The 16,268-nt window shown below is 43.2% G+C and overlaps 1 protein-coding gene across 1 annotated transcript in view; it reads left to right on the forward strand.

Moving 5' to 3' along the window:
• Window positions 1-1,068: 1,068 nt before the first annotated feature.
• Window positions 1,069-16,268, forward strand: part of LOC115104416 (cytoplasmic phosphatidylinositol transfer protein 1-like) — a 115,028-nt gene continuing 99,828 nt past the window's right edge. The window contains exon 1 of the mRNA XM_065001569.1: window positions 1,069-1,777. Within this exon, the coding sequence (XP_064857641.1) occupies window positions 1,730-1,777 (48 nt within the window). The 5' untranslated portion in view covers window positions 1,069-1,729. The remainder of the gene's footprint in view (window positions 1,778-16,268) is intronic.

Below are 16,268 nucleotides of genomic sequence, written 5' to 3' on the forward strand. Positions count from 1 at the left end.
AGCTCTGATGTGTGCTGAGAGAAGGACAGTGTATTGTCTAGCCATACTCCCAAGTACTTGTATGAGGTGACTACCTCAAGCTCTAAACCCTCAGAGGTAGTAATCACACCTGTGGGGAGAGGGGCATTCTTCTTACCAAAACATATATCTTTTGTTTTGGAGGTGTTCAGAACAAGGTTAAGGGCAGGGAAATCTTGTTGTAGAGCGTTTAACACAAAATCCGGGGAGGGGCCAGCTGAGTATAAGACTATCATCTGCATATAAATGGATGAGAGAGCTTCCAACTACCTGAGCTATATTGTTGATGTAAATTGAGAAGAGCGTGGGGCCTATGATCGAGCCTTGGGGTACACCCTTGGTGACAGGCAGTGGCTGAGACAGCAGACGTTCTGACTTTATGCACTGCACTCTTTGAGAGAGGTAGTTAGCAAACCAGGCCAAAGACCCCTCATGGTCTACCGTATCAAAAGATTTGGCCAAGTCAATAAATTGCTTAGAATCAAGTGCAATGGTGACATCATCATCATCACGACATCATTGGGGTGACACATCCATAACCTGAGCGGAAACCAAATTGCACACCAGAGAAAATACTATAGACATTATTATTGGTAATTCTGTCACCATAGTTTTGTTGGAGAATAGCCTGTAGGCTAAGTAAATGATTTGCATCGGTTATTATTATTTATTTAATTCCAATTAAACCTAGGTTTTTAAGAAAAGCATTTTATTTGATCTGTATTTTTTTGTGGGCCTACATCTCTGTCATAAGGCCTATAACACTGTTATGGCCAAGTCAGGGCAAAGAGCTATGAACAGGCAGTCTATGGATGATGGACACAAGAGTAATAAAAAAACGCTATTTAGGCCTAGGTAAAATAACACATGCTACTCAGGCTGCATAGTCGACTCATGTAGCCCAATCTCTTGACGTGGTTGCATGCACTTTCTAGGCAAGAGAATAGCTCATGGTTGAATAGAACCCGAGACAATGCAAGGGAGAGTGAACTCTGATGTGCTTGCTTTCATGCTCCTTGTTTCCTGTCCGCGTGGTTTGTGTTGGCTGCATGTTTCCGTGGCAGCGACAAAGTAGCTCGTCGTTGCATTGAGTGAGAAACGACAGTCAAAGGGAGAACCCGTAGCATTTGCTTACATTTTTTTCACATCCTAAGAGAGGACACCGCAACATAAAGCTAAGCCTTATTAGAGGAGACTGGTATGTGTAGGAACACAGAAGCGTGAGGAACAGCACATTTTCGCCTAGCAGCCTAAGCAAGGACAGACTTGACCCTCGCTTCTTTTTTTTTATATAGATAAACCTCGTTTTTTTGTTTGTTTTGGTTTGAGAAAGCTGCAGTTTAAGCAATTTCACCGTTTTGTTACCGCCCACTCCTGAAAGCAACATCTGGTTGGCAGATTTTCAATCGAATCTCATGTATTTCGGTGAGGGCATATCCTAGTTAGGTCCTGTTTTGTGCTTTTCTTTTACCCACGTCCTGTCCCAAATAAAAAAGGAGCGGCTAGTTTTTGAATGCTGCTCGTGAGAAATTCCTAGTTAAGATTCCATTCGTTCCGATGTGACAAGACAACTCACAGTGGTCATCTGTTTTCAAGGCAATCCACATGCATTTCCAAATTCTGCGTTTTTATTAGCTAAAGCTTTCTCGGTCATAAATTGTTAGACAGGCTACATTGTAAACAAAGAAGAAGAAGAGACTTATCAAAGAAGATGTTGCTTAAGGAGTACAGGATATGCATGCCGCTGACTGTTGAGGAGGTAAGTGTATAAACAGTTTTGTCTTACATTGTAACGTTAGCATGTAGTTATCTATCATTGCAATTGTTTGATGATGTTTAATATTTATTTTGACTTAATGAGATATTGTCAAACAACATGCAATTTGACTGTCAGCTAACTTTCTCGTGTGAGAAAAGAACAGATGGGAAGGGCAGGGTGTAACATTTTAGAAAATATATATGTTTTGTCGTACAGTAAGCCCGCCTAACCGATCCACCCATAGCCTTTATCGTCAGTCTATTTGAAAGTAAATTCCATGTCCATATGTCATAGGTGCCATGTGTGATGAACACCCACAAATATATTCTTATTAGACGACACCTGAGAAAAACGATAGCCTTTAACCTCACTTATAATCTGCGATGAACATATAAACACCTACTTGTGTTTTCAGCAATCCAAAGGCAATTGACTCAAACTTTAAACTTTATATTAAATAGTATATGAGTTTTGAGAGGACTGTTATTTGTCAATAGCTTTGATACTGTACCACTGGATGGGGCTGTTGTAACTACCGTTTTATAGCGTATAGCCTAGTAATGTGTGGTGAATTAAAATCAATAAATCAAGAATGATGACACTGTAATATTGCACCATAACCATAATCTTATAGGCCACTGTTATGAACATTCTTAATAATAGGTTGCTATCATTTGTGAACTATTTTGTAGGCCTAATGCTGTTTTAGGTTGCTGGTCTAGTATCATTCTGCTCCTCCTCGAGCACTGTTTGGTGCACAATGCTCGTCTTTATTCAAAGGAATGAGCAGCACCTCCCCTAAGAATCTGTTCAGTTACACTTAATTCTCAGCCAGTCATCCCTGCATGCTTGTAGGTCTCGGTGACAAGGGGGAATCATTCTTCTCTGATCAGTCAATGTGCCAGTTTGTCCTCCACCCCCACCGTTGCTGAGATAATATAGTTATAGGCCTGCATAGCTGTCATGCCCGTGAGGTCTTCAATGTAAATTGTGGTCATAACACCTTGTGTTGTTGTCACTCATGTTGATTGCATTTTTTATTTATTTTTATTTATTTCACCTTTATTTAACCAGGTAAGCAAGTTGAGAACAAGTTCTCATTTACAATTGCGACCTGGTCAAGATAAAGCAAAGCAGTTCGACACATACAACGACACAGAGTTACACATGGAGTAAAACAAACATACAGTCAATAATACAGTAAAAAAAACAAGTCTATATACAATGTGAGCAAATTAGGTGAGAAGGGAGGTAAAGGCAAAAAAGGCCATGGTGGCAAAGTAAATACAATATAGCAAGTAAAACACTGGAATGGTAGTTTTGCAATGGAAGAATGTGCAAAGTAGAAATAAAAATAATGGGGTGCAAAGGAGCAAAATAAATAAATTCATTAAATACAGTTGGGAAAGAGGTAGTTGTTTGGGCTAAATTATAGGTGGGCTATGTACAGGTGCAGTAATCTGTAAGATGCTCTGACAGTTGGTGCTTGAAGCTAGTGAGGGAGATAAGTGTTTCCAATTTAAGAGATTTTTGTAGTTCGTTCCAGTCATTGGCAGCAGAGAACTGGAAGGAGAGGCGGCCAAAGAAAGAATTGGTTTTGGGGGTGACTAGAGAGATATACCTGCTGGAGCGTGTGCTACAGGTGGGAGATGCTATGGTGACCAGCGAGCTGAGATAAGGGGGGACTTTACCTAGCAGGGTCTTGTAGATGACATGGAGCCAGTGGGTTTGGCGACGAGTATGAAGCGAGGGCCAGCCAACGAGAGCGTACAGGTCGCAATGGTGGGTAGTATATGGGGCTTTGGTGACAAAACGGATTGCACTGTGATAGACTGCATCCAATTTGTTGAGTAGGGTATTGGAGGCTATTTTGTAAATGACATCGCCAAAGTCGAGGATTGGTAGGATGGTCAATTTTACAAGGGTATGTTTGGCAGCATGAGTGAAGGATGCTTTGTTGCGAAATAGGAAGCCAATTCTAGATTTAACTTTGGATTGGAGATGTTTGATATGGGTCTGGAAGGAGAGTTTACAGTCTAACCAGACACCTAAGTATTTGTAGTTGTCCACGTATTCTAAGTCAGAGCCGTCCAGAGTAGTGATGTTGGACAGGCGGGTAGGTGCAGGTAGCGATCGGTTGAAGAGCATGCATTTAGTTTTACTTGTATTTAAGAGCAATTGGAGGCCACGGAAGGAGAGTTGTATGGCATTGAAGCTTGCCTGGAGGGTTGTTAACACAGTGTCCAAAGAAGGGCCGGAAGTATACAGAATGGTGTCGTCTGCGTAGAGGTGGATCAGAGACTCACCAGCAGCAAGAGCGACCTCATTGATGTATACAGAGAAGAGAGTCGGTCCAAGAATTGAACCCTGTGGCACCCCCATAGAGACTGCCAGAGGTCCGGACAGCAGACCCTCCGATTTGACACACTGAACTCTATCAGAGAAGTAGTTGGTGAACCAGGCGAGGCAATCATTTGAGAAACTAAGGCTGTCGAGTCTGCTGATGAGGATGTGGTGGTTGACAGAGTCGAAAGCCTTGGCCAGATCAATGAATACGGCTGCACAGTAATGTTTCTTATCGATGGCGGTTAAGATATCGTTTAGGACCTTGAGCGTGGCTGAGGTGCACCCATGACCAGCTCTGAAACCAGATTGCATAGCAGAGAAGGTATGGTGAGATTCGAAATGGTCGGTAATCTGTTTGTTGACTTGGCTTTCGAAGACCTTAGAAAGGCATGGTAGGATAGATATAGGTCTGTAGCAGTTTGGGTCAAGAGTGTCCCCCCCTTTGAAGAGGGGGATGACCGCAGCTGCTTTCCAATCTTTGGGAATCTCAGATGACACGAAAGAGAGGTTGAACAGGCTAGTAATAGGGGTGGCAACAATTTCGGCAGATAATTTTAGAAAGAAAGGGTCCAGATTGTCTAGCCCGGCTGATTTGTAGGGGTCCAGATTTTTCAGCTCTTTCAGAACTTCAGCTGAATGGATTTGGGAGAAGGAGAAATGGGGAAGGCTTGGGCGAGTTGCTGTTGGGGGTGCAGTGCTGTTGACCGGGGTAGGAGTTGCCAGGTGGAAAGCATGGCCAGCCGTAGAAAAATGCTTATTGAAATTGTCAATTATGGTGGATTTATCAGTGGTGACAGTGTTTCCTATCTTCAGTGCAGTGGGCAGCTGGGAGGAGGTGTTCTTATTCTCCATGGACTTTACAGTGTCCCAGAACTTTTAGAGTTAGTGTTGCAGGAAGCAAATTTCTGCTTGAAAAAGCTAGCCTTGGCTTTTCTAACTGCCTGTGTATAACGGTTTCTAGCTTCCCTGAACAGCTGCATATCACGGGGCTGTTCGATGCTAATGCAGAACGCCATAGGATGTTTTTGTGTTGGTTAAGGGCAGTCAGGTCTGGGGAGAACCAAGGGCTATATCTGTTCCTGGTTCTAATTTTCTTGAATGGGGCATGTTTATTTAAGATTGTTAGGAAGGCATTTTTTTAAAATATCCAGGCATCCTCTACTGACGGGATGAGATCAATATCCTTCCAGGACACCCCGGCCAGGTCGATTAGAAAGGCCTGCTCGCTGAAGTGTTTCAGGGAGCGTTTTACAGTGATGAGTGGAGGTCGTTTGACCGCTGACCCATTACGGATGCAGGCAATGAGGCAGTGATCGCTGAGATCTTGGTTGAAGACAGCAGAGGTGTATTTAGAGGGGAAGTTGGTTAGGATGATATCTATGAGGGTGCCCGTGTTTAAGGCTTTGGGGGGGTACCTGGTAGGTTCATTGATAATTTGTGTGAGATTGAGGGCATCAAGTTTAGATTGTAGGATGGCTGGGGTGTTAAGCATGTTCCAGTTTAGGTCGCCTAGCAGCACGAGCTCTGAAGATAGATGGGGGGCAATCAGTTCACATATGGTGTCCAGAGCACAGCTGGGGGCAGAGGGTGGTCTATAGCAGGCGGCAACGGTGAGAGACTTGTTTTTAGAGAGGTGGATTTTTAAAAGTAGAAGTTCAAATTGTTTGGGTACAGACCTGGATAGTAGGACAGAACTCTGCAGGCTATCTTTGCAGTAGATTGCAACACCGCCCCCTTTGGCAGTTCTATCTTGTCTGAAAATGTTGTAGTTTGGAATTAAAATTTCTGAATTTTTGGTGGTCTTCCTAAGCCAGGATTCAGACACAGCTAGAACATCTGGGTTGGCAGAGTGTGCTAAAGCAGTGAAAAGAACAAACTTAGGGAGGAGGCTTCTAATGTTAACATGCATGAAACCAAGGCTATTACGGTTACAGAAGTCATCAAAAGAGAGCGCCTGGGGAATAGGAGTGGAGCTAGGCACTGCAGGGCCTGGATTCACCTCTACATCGCCAGAGGAACATAGGAGGAGAAGAATAAGGGTACGGCTAAAAGCAATAAGAATTGGTCGTCTAGAACGTCTGGAACAGAGAGTAAAAGGAGGTTTCTGGGGGCGATAAAATAGCATCAAGGTATAATGTACAGACAAAGGTATGGTAGGATGTGAATACAGTGGAGGTAAACCTAGGTATTGAGTGATGAAGAGAGAGATATTGTCTCTAGAAACATCATTGAAACCAGGAGATGTCATTGCATGTGTGGGTGGTGGAACTAATAAGTTGGATAAGGTATAGTGAGCAGGACTAGAGGCTCTACAGTGAAATAAGCCAATAAACACTAACCAGAACAGCAATGGACAAGACATATTGACATTAAGGAGAGGCATCCTTAGTCGAGTGATCAAAAGGGTCCAGGGAGTGGAGAGGTTGGTTTGGGGGTCACGGCGATTTAGACAGCTAGCCAGGACATCGGTAGCAAGCTAGCATAGGATGGAGGTCTGTTGTTAGCCACCTCTTGCGTTCCGTCAGTAGATTAGTGGAGTTCCGTGTTGTAGAGGGGATTAGTCCAAATCACACAACAACAAAAAAATAAAAACAATAGATATAGTTATAGAGGCCCAAGAAGAAACATAATAATAATAAAAATAAATAAATTGTCCGATTGTCTATTCTGAGAGCAGCCGGTAAGACAGCTAACGGTTAGCAGGCCGCAGATGGGCGTTCAGGTAACGTCGCGACGGAGGAGCCAGCCGGATCTCCTTCGGGTAGATAACGTCGGCAGTCCAGTTGTGAAGGCCCGGTGGGGCTCGCGTAGGCAGTAAAACGGGTCCGGATAGGTGACTGCAGCCCAGGAGTGATTGACGGAGCTCAGGAGTGATTGACGGAGCTGGCTAGCTCCGGAGTAATTGATGTTTGCTCCGGAATCGACGAAAGCAGATAGACACACGGATAGCAGCCAGCTAGCTGTGAGATCCGGGAGTGAATGTCCAGAGAGCAGTTGAAATCCAGGGACATGGAGAGAAAAATCGGTCCGGTATGTTCCGTTCCGAGCCGCGCTGCGCCGTACAAAACTGGCGATAGATTTTCGAGTTAAAGGATAGCTGATGACCACAAACCGTGGTTAGCTGAATACTAACGAGTTGCCAGTAAAGAAGCTAACTAGCTTCTGATTAGCTTCTGGCTAGCTTCTGGCTAGCTTCTTGGAGTTTCTGGCTAGCTTCTGGCTAGCTTCTTGGAGGATTGCAGATTTGAGGTAAATAATACGTATTTATACATATCAATTGGTGAGGCAGGTTGCAGGAGAGTGTATTGAAGATGAGTTGATGGAAAATAAAAATAAAATGTATGTGAAAAAAGTTGTAAATATATATATATACACGACAAGACGAGGACAAAAGACGTCTGAACTGCTATGCCATCTCGGGCATTTCTGCATTCCTCCTGCCTTCATCATTGCCACATTGTCCGTTAGAAATGCTTGAGTGTTGATCGGTTTTCTTAGAACACTGCTATTCCATTGCCTTTTTAGTTCAACACAATTACAAGCCTCCGGTCTTCTCAGAATTACAACCCAATGGAACTCGGGCCTCATAAAAAAACATGTACTTTCGATAAACTCCCTCAACATTTAATTACGAGTATCAGCCAAAACACTTTATTTGGTATCAGCAGTTTCATAACAGAAGGACAGGTTCATAGGTTCATTGACTGAGGGCTCAATTTCTCAGTTTGGCGTTAAGCAAGACTTTGTCTTCCAGCATGGGTTCAAATCAGCACCCACTTAGTAATTTCAACAGTCACTTTGACCTAGAGTATGGTCAAAGTTAAGACAGTGACTGAATCGTTTTGTTGTGTGTGTGAGTCTGGGAAGAGATTAAAAAGATAGGTTTGTGTGTTTTCTCTTCAATGATCTATTTATTACATCAGACACTAATAGCTTGCTGACTAATGTGCAAAATAGTGTCACTGAAGGCACTCAAGGTATGAAGGAGTACCTATTCCTAATAGGCCATTAGGACACAGAGCAGCACAACCGCAAGGTGTAAGAAAGTAAAATATTTTTTATACTTGCTTCTGAACTTTGTGTGTATGGCTCAACTAACATTGAGCCTGTACTATGATATGTAAGGGCAGAGATAATATAAAGAGAGAGCTATCTTTGTCTCTTGAAGTTTTCAACACATGTGAAGGAGTCATTGGAAGGGCACATAACGTTGTCAACAATGACAGTTGGCACCCATTGTTACTACCATTCAGTTCTCACCTTGGCGTCAAGAAGATTGCTTTCTTTCCTTCTCTCATTCAAATAAAATGCACTTATCGGGACTGCATATTGAGTTTGGAGTCGTCTGTGTCCCTGATAACATGAATGGCTGCTTCCTGACCGGGGGAGGGGTGTATTCGCTTGGGGAGGAAGTGTCTTCAGGCCAGATATCTTCTCCGGCCAAGTCTGTTTTGTCTGAAAACCCCAGGGCCACTGGGTTAATGAAGTGTGTGTGTGTGTGTGTGTGTGTGGGGGGGGGGGGGGGGTAATGGGGACATGCGAGATCACCCCTCTCTTTGCATTGTCTCTTTCTGTGAAGTGATTGGCCTGGCTCCGGCCTCTAGTGACATGTTACCTCAGCATAGTGCAAATGGTAACACTGGAAATGTGACAAATTATTATTGTGGAATTTTACAACTTGTTTTTACAGCATGTTTCAATTCACGAAAGCATGTATGTTCATGTGTTACTACTGTGGGTTGAAAACGTTTGGATAACCTATAAGTAAAGTTCTGTGAACCCCAACTCCTATCTTATCCCCCATGCCAATCAGATCCTGTCATCCATAGACACAGATCTTGGATCAGCTTACCCACTCCAAATCCTAACTTTAACCATTAGGGAGGAAATGCAAAATTGACCTTGGCTCATATTCTAGGCCGTTCACGTCATGCTTTGCCATTTCCCATAGTAATTTATCAGCAACCACGCCTGTTTATTCCAGTCAGAGGATGGAATAGTGATTCATTTCAGAGAACACAGACCGACTAATGAACTATCTCTCAAGGTGTCACTCCTCCCATCTAGTTCCTACAGATCTGTTGGCATTTAAAAGGGTGATGATTCATTCATCATTATTACCTAGGGCAACACACCTGATTTTCACCATTACTCAACACTTGCTAATGTTGCAGATATGTGATACTTGTGGGTGTATGATCTTAGGCATTTAGGCAAAATTCACCAAACGGTGTCTCTTATTTCCTGAATCATTAGGAAATAAGATTAACTGACCTCAGAGCAGTGTCTAGGGCCAACTTCCGCCTTCGCCAGAAACCTGTTTCCTTTACCCTGAACAGTGATTCAGGATCATGGACAGCTTTAGAAAGACATGCTATGCATCCCAAACAGTATAGGGAATAGGATGCCATTTGTGATGCATCCGCAGTGAATCATTCAAACACACCTTGTGACCTCATAACAGCCTGTTTCCTCTCCCGTTGTGGAGGTTTTAAAATAGCCGAGATGCAGTTTTCTCTATCCATTTCGGGGGGGTGAAAAATTAAATACGTTTTGCCGTGCTTGAAATTTCTCTGCTTTCCAGCTTCGGCAATAACTGAAGGGATTATAGCGCTGGTCTGACGGAAAAGCTTATAATCCTCACTAATGCTAAGGCTGTGGATGGTATTCATTGCAACAACAAAAAATAGAATCCAATTCCTTTTTCTGGTTTTGGGACATACGCTCGTATTCAGGACCATCTGTGTGAGTAGATGTGAGTAAAGCCCAAAGGTGTAACAACTGTCTATTTCTACCCCCAACTGTCTATTTCTTCCCCCAACTGTCTATTTCTTCCCCCAACTGTCTATTTCTTCCCCCAACTGTCTATTTCTACCCCCAACTGTCTATTTCTACTCTCTGGCAGAGAAGGTTATTTCAGGTCGTGGACTATATCTGTTGGAATTTGAATATGGATGGCTGCTAGCCATCACAGGGAATGTACTCTCTAGAAGTGGATGATAGAAGCTCATTTGTTTTCGTGTATGTTATGTTAGTTGATGTGATATTCCCGAAACGGTGATATAGAACGCATCTGTGCCTGTCAATTAGCAAAGGCAATTGTAATGTTGATGAAATTCTCTGCTGACCCTTTGAGAGGTCATCTGTCTTTCTGCTTTAGTGGCACACACACACACGCGTTCACAATCGCTCACTCCGTCAGTGTTGTGGGTAGGGCTGTGTGATCAAACATCATCCACGCGTGTTAGGTGTCTTCTGACGATTCATCATTAGCAGTCATTTATGCAAAGTGATTTACAGTTCACACATTAAGTAAATAAGTACCTAGGTGTCTGGCTAGACTGCAAACTCTCCTTCCAGGCTCATATCAAACATCTCCAATCGAAAATCAAATCAAGAGTCGGCTTTCTATTCCGCAACAAAGCCTCCTTCACTCACGCCGCCAAGCTTACCCTAGTAAAACTGACTATCCTACCGATCCTCGACTTCGGCGATGTCATCTACAAAATGGCTTCCAACACTCTACTCAGCAAACTGGATGCAGTCTATCACACTGCCATCCGTTTTGTCACTAAAGCACCTTATACCACCCACCACTGCGACTTGTATGCTCTAGTCGGCTGGCCCTCGCTACATATTCGTCGCCAGACCCACTGGCTCCAGGTCATCTACAAGTCCATGCTAGGTAAAGCTCCGCCTTATCTCCGTTCACTGGTCACGATGGCAACACCCATCCGTAGCACGCGCTCCAGCAAGTGTATCTCACTGATCATCCCTAAAGCCAACACCTCATTTGGCCGCCTTTCGTTCCAGTACTCTGCTGCCTGTGACTGGAATGAACTGCAAAAATCGCTGAAGTTGGAGACTTTTATCTCCCTCACCAAATTCAAACATCAGCTATCTGAGCAGCTAACCGATCGCTGCAGCTGTACATAGTCTATTGGTAAATAGCCCACCCATTTTCACCTACCTCATTCCCATACTGTTTTTATTTATTTTTTATTTATTTACCTTTCTGCTCTTTTGCACACCAATATCTCTACCTGTACATGACCATCTGATCATTTATCACTCCAGTGTTATTCTGCAAAATTGTAATTATTCGCCTACCTCCTCATGCCTTTTGCACACATTGTATATAGACTCCCCCTTTTTTTTCTACTGTGTTATTGACTTGTTAATTGTTTACTCCATGTGTAACTCTGTGTTGTCTGTTCACACTGCTATGCTTTATCTTGGCCAGGTCGCAGTTGCAAATGAGAACTTGTTCTCAACTAGCCTACCTGGTTAAATAATGGTGAAATAAAAAAAAATTAAAAAAAATGTGACCCATGTGGGAATCAAACCTCGTAACTTCTGGAAGAGCTACAGTCCAACCTTCAGAGCCAACAGAACCAATGCATTCCCGCTATGCCCTAATGAACATGACCCTGGCTTCATTTAAACTAACATCCCCTGAAATTAGCAAGGGGATTTCAACTGGCTCCCAGTCGGTGTGTCAAACGCTGCTCTCTGTGCCCCATCTGCTGTCTACGTTGAGTTAATCAGTCGCTCCTTTATCTGCCGTCTGAATTGGGATTTAGCCTCCCTCTCGGCAAGCTGCTGCATTTACCTGCTTGCGGTCTTGTCCCAGCCTGGCGTAGGATACTAGTCCCCTGGGCATTGCCAATCAGCCCTGTGCTGATAACTAGCCACCACCGTTGCGGTAATGTGAAACAAGTGTTATGTGTTCCATTGGTGCAATGTTAGTAAACAAATTAAAAAGGAGTGTATTGTAGGCATACAGTATTTTTTATACAGTTACCTCAAGGGACTACTTTGTCCAATGAGGCCCATGAGGGGGGAGGGTTTAATGTCTGGGTTTACCGTCTGGTGTTCAACCTTCCCAAGTTCTCTCACGTCACCCCGCTCCTCCGCTCTCTCCACTGGCTTCCAGTTGAAGCTCGCATCCGCTACAAGACCATGGTGCTTGCCTACGGAGCTGTGAGGGGAACGGCACCTCAGTACCTCCAGGCTCTGATCAGGCCCTACACCCAAACAAGGGCACTGCGTTCATCCACCTCTGGCCTGCTCGCCTCCCTACCACTGAGGAAGTACAGTTCCCGCGCAGCCCAGTCAAAACTGTTCGCTGCTCTGGCCCCCCAATGGTGGAACAAACTCCCTCACGACGCCAGGACAGCGGAGTCAATCACCACCTTCCGGAGACACCTGAAACCCCACCTCTTTCAGGAATACCTAGGATAGGATAAAGTAATCCTTCTCACCCCCCTTAAAAGATTTAGATGCACTATTGTAAAGTGGCTGTTCCACTGGATGTCTTAAGGTGAACGCACCAATTTGTAAGTCGCTCTGGATAAGAGCGTCTGCTAAATGACTTAAATGTAAATGTAATGTCTGGAAAGTAGTTCCGTGGCCTCAAGTTGCCTCATCATGATGTGTCTCCCTCCACATCAAGTTTCTGTAAAGACTTTGTTCAACTTCCTTTAAAGGCTCGTTAACTCGATGGCTTGCCATTGTTAGATCCCCCAGCCTGTTTCCATGACGCCGGGAGTTCATTTCACATCTCGCTGCGATGCTGCTACTCCAAAGAGGCAAACAATAATAGAAACAGACATGAGGAGAGAGAGAGAGAGAGCGAGACGGAGATAAGGAGACAATGGTCGACAGAGAGCGACAGCAAGAGGCAGAGAGAGAGAGGATCGTATTGAAATGGAAGTCAGTCTCTTTCATGGCTGTCGTCAGTTTACGGCACAAACTTGAAAAATATTATTCCCGTGGGTGTTTACTTTCAGGGTGAGATGAGAATAGCGATATTGTGAACATCACAAGGTGTTGTCAAGCGTGTTCAGAAGTTTAAGAACCAAATTATCCCCCCCCACTACTCAAAATAGGTTGTCTGTCTTTCTCGCTGATTTTTGGGAGTGTTTTATTTTTTTATTTCACCTTTATTTAACCAAGTAGGAAGTTGAGAACAAGTTCTCATTTACAACTGTGACCTGGAGAAGATAAAGCAAAGCACTGCGACAAAAACAACAATACAGAGTTACACATAAACAAACGTACACAATAGAAAAATCTATGTACAGTGTGTGCAAATGTACAAACTTTGCTATTCGTTCCAGTCATTGGCAGCAGAGAACTGGAAGTAAAGGCGGCCAAAGGAAGTGTTGGCTTTGCAGTGAAATATACCTGCTGGAGTGCGTGCTACAGGTGGGTGTTGCTATTTACTTATAGATGACCTGGAGCCAGTGGGTTTTGCGACCAAATATGTAGTGAGGGCCAGCCAATGAGAGCATACAGTTCACAGTGGTGGGTAGTATATTGGGCTTTGGTGACAAAACGGATGGCACTGTGATAGATATCGTAGCTGAATCATAATTAGCTGGGTAACATAGATGTTTTATTTTCATAAAATGCTTGTGAGATACTTGTCATTCGAATGTTTTCCTTTGGACTATAGGGTTGGCAGTTTGCAGTTATCCCTTCTCAGCTAGGGCTTAGTCACTAGGGGCCCAGAGAGGGGAGAAGTTAGGCTTGTCTTCATATGTGAATGTATCTGTTAAACCATGTGGTGCTATGCAGAATATCAGAAGGGGAGGAGGACAGAATGGATCATTGTCTTCTTATGGGAATGTGTCTGTAACTATTCCTAAACCATGTGAAGGGATGGCGTGAGTAATGGGGAACCAGTTAGTTATCTCCACAATGTCTGTACGCCAGTCACTCCCTCCTTTTCTCATTGTTGGGAGGAGTATGGCAGTGTCTGAAACCATTGTATGTCCACTCTGATGTTGCCCTTCTCTTGACCTAGTATATGACCTAGAGGCTCACTCCCCTCCGTGAGATTGTCCACGAGGGGGTGTATTTGAGATGGGAGTATCTAGAATTGACCATTGATATATGCCATTGGATGAGGTAATGTTTTGGTACTATGAAGTACCAAGAACGAGATTAGAACCTCGTTTAGGAGACCAAAATGAACAATAATTTATAGCGAATGCTGTCTGGCTATGGGATACTCCTCTCTCAAGTAAAAGTCTTTCTTTGTGAACAGTTCCTATTATATGTGTTTTGTCATGTCGACTAGGGGGTGGATCTTTGCTATAAAAGATCTCAGTTGCCATTATGTTGACCCCTCTCAACTTTTCATTAGAGATACTGAAATGTTGAAAGTCAACTGCTATTGCAAAAGCTCATATTATTAAAATATTAAGTTTAAGTATAACTCTGACTGGTGTGTGGTTTGTAACTCTCATCATTTAGTACAGGAAATTACCACGACATAGACTACATCCAGTTTGCTGAGTAGAGTGTGGGGGCTATTTTGTAAATGACATCACCGAAGTCTAGGATCGGTAGGATAGTCAGTTTTACGAGGGTATGTTTGGCAGCATGGGCGAAGGAAGCTTTGTTGCAAAATAGGAAGCCAATTCTAGATATACATTTGGATTGGAGATGCTTAATGTGAGTCTGGAAGGAGAGTTTACAGTCTAACCAGACACCTAGGTAGTTGTCCACTTATTCTAGGTCAGAACCGTCCAGAGTAGTGATGCTAGTTGGGCGGGAGGGTGCGGGCAGCAATCGGTTGAAGAGCATGCACTTAGTTTTACCAGCATTTAAAAGCAGTGTGTCCTGAGGCTGTGTGTATAAAGCGTCCCAGAGTAGGAAAACTGATGGTCATTTCCATGTAAAAGGATCCATGAGCACAAACCAGTTTATAGGACCATATCAAATTTGGTGTCAAATGAAAGCTACAAGTCTATATTTTTTGGAAAGAAATGTATAGATATATTTTCCAACCATTTTTCATTCCTGAAAATGTGGAATAAGCAAAGACTTTGATTTCTGGTCAAAGGGTCTTAAAATACTTATACTAGATGAAGTCTTAAGGTATACTGAATAAAAATATGAAATATTTGAAATTTCAAAGGTTTTACTGAGTTACAGTTCATAGAAGGAAATCAGTCAATTGAAATACACGCATTAGGCCTTAATCTATGGATTTCACATGACTGGGTAGGGGTGCAGCCATGGGTGGGCCTGGGAGGGCATAGGCCCACCCACTGGGGAGCCGGGCCCAGACAATCAGAATTATTATTTTTCCCCACAAAAGGGCTTTATTACAGACAGAAATAATCCTCGGCACCCCCCCTCAGACGATCCCGAAGGTGAAGAAGCCAGATGTGGAAGTCCTGGGCTGGCGTGGTTAAACGTGGTCTGTGTTTGTGAAGCAGGTTGGATGTACTGCCAAATATTCAAATTCTTATTAAATTCTCTGTTGGAGATTCCTGCAGTCAGCATGCCAATTGCATGCTCCCCAAAAACTTGAGACATCTGTGGCGTATTGTTGTTACAAAACTGCACATTTTAGAGTGGCCTTTTATTGTCCCCAGCACACGGTGCACCTATGTAATGATCATGCTGTTTCATCAGCTTCTTGATATGGCAGACCTGTCAGGTGGATTAATTATCTTGGCAAATGAGAAATGCTCACTAACAGGGATGTAAACAAATTTGTGGACAAAATCTGAGAGAAATAAGCTTTTTGTGAGTATGGAACATTTCTGGGATCTTTTATTTCAGCTCATGTTGTGTTTTTATATTTTTGTTCTGTATAGAAATACATCAAAACTCAATAATGTTGATAAAGGCCCCTGCCAACATTTTATATTTAATTTTGCAGAAATAGTTTGCTTTCTGTAAATTGGAGAAATATTGCCTAGTGTCTTGTCATTCGTTTACCAAAAACCCACACATCTTTAAGATATTTTCTAATCCTTCTCCCTCATGAGGAGGGAGGATGATGAAAGTTCACAGAAGTAACAAGGAAAGGTAGACCTACCCATTAATTATAGTGTTATATACTGATATAATTATGTTTATGAATTATTAAGTGTTTAAAACGCATCACTCCAAATCGGTAACAGTGAAAGAAAATCTGTAACAGAATGACTGCAATTGAATTAGCCACAATGGAGAAATCATAGTAGTCACAAACCACAGTTGCAGTAGAGTACAGTAGAGTACAGTAGAGTAGTTTTGTAGAGGTGTGGGAGGCTGCCACACTGGGTGCCTGGAGAGATGTTCTTGTGGAAGGATAAGTGCATTTCTCAAGGGCACAATTTGAACTGGCAAACCATCCGGT

Source organism: Oncorhynchus nerka, linkage group LG15 (assembly GCF_034236695.1).
Source record: "Oncorhynchus nerka isolate Pitt River linkage group LG15, Oner_Uvic_2.0, whole genome shotgun sequence".
In the NCBI taxonomy this organism is placed as follows: Eukaryota; Metazoa; Chordata; class Actinopteri; order Salmoniformes; family Salmonidae; genus Oncorhynchus; species Oncorhynchus nerka.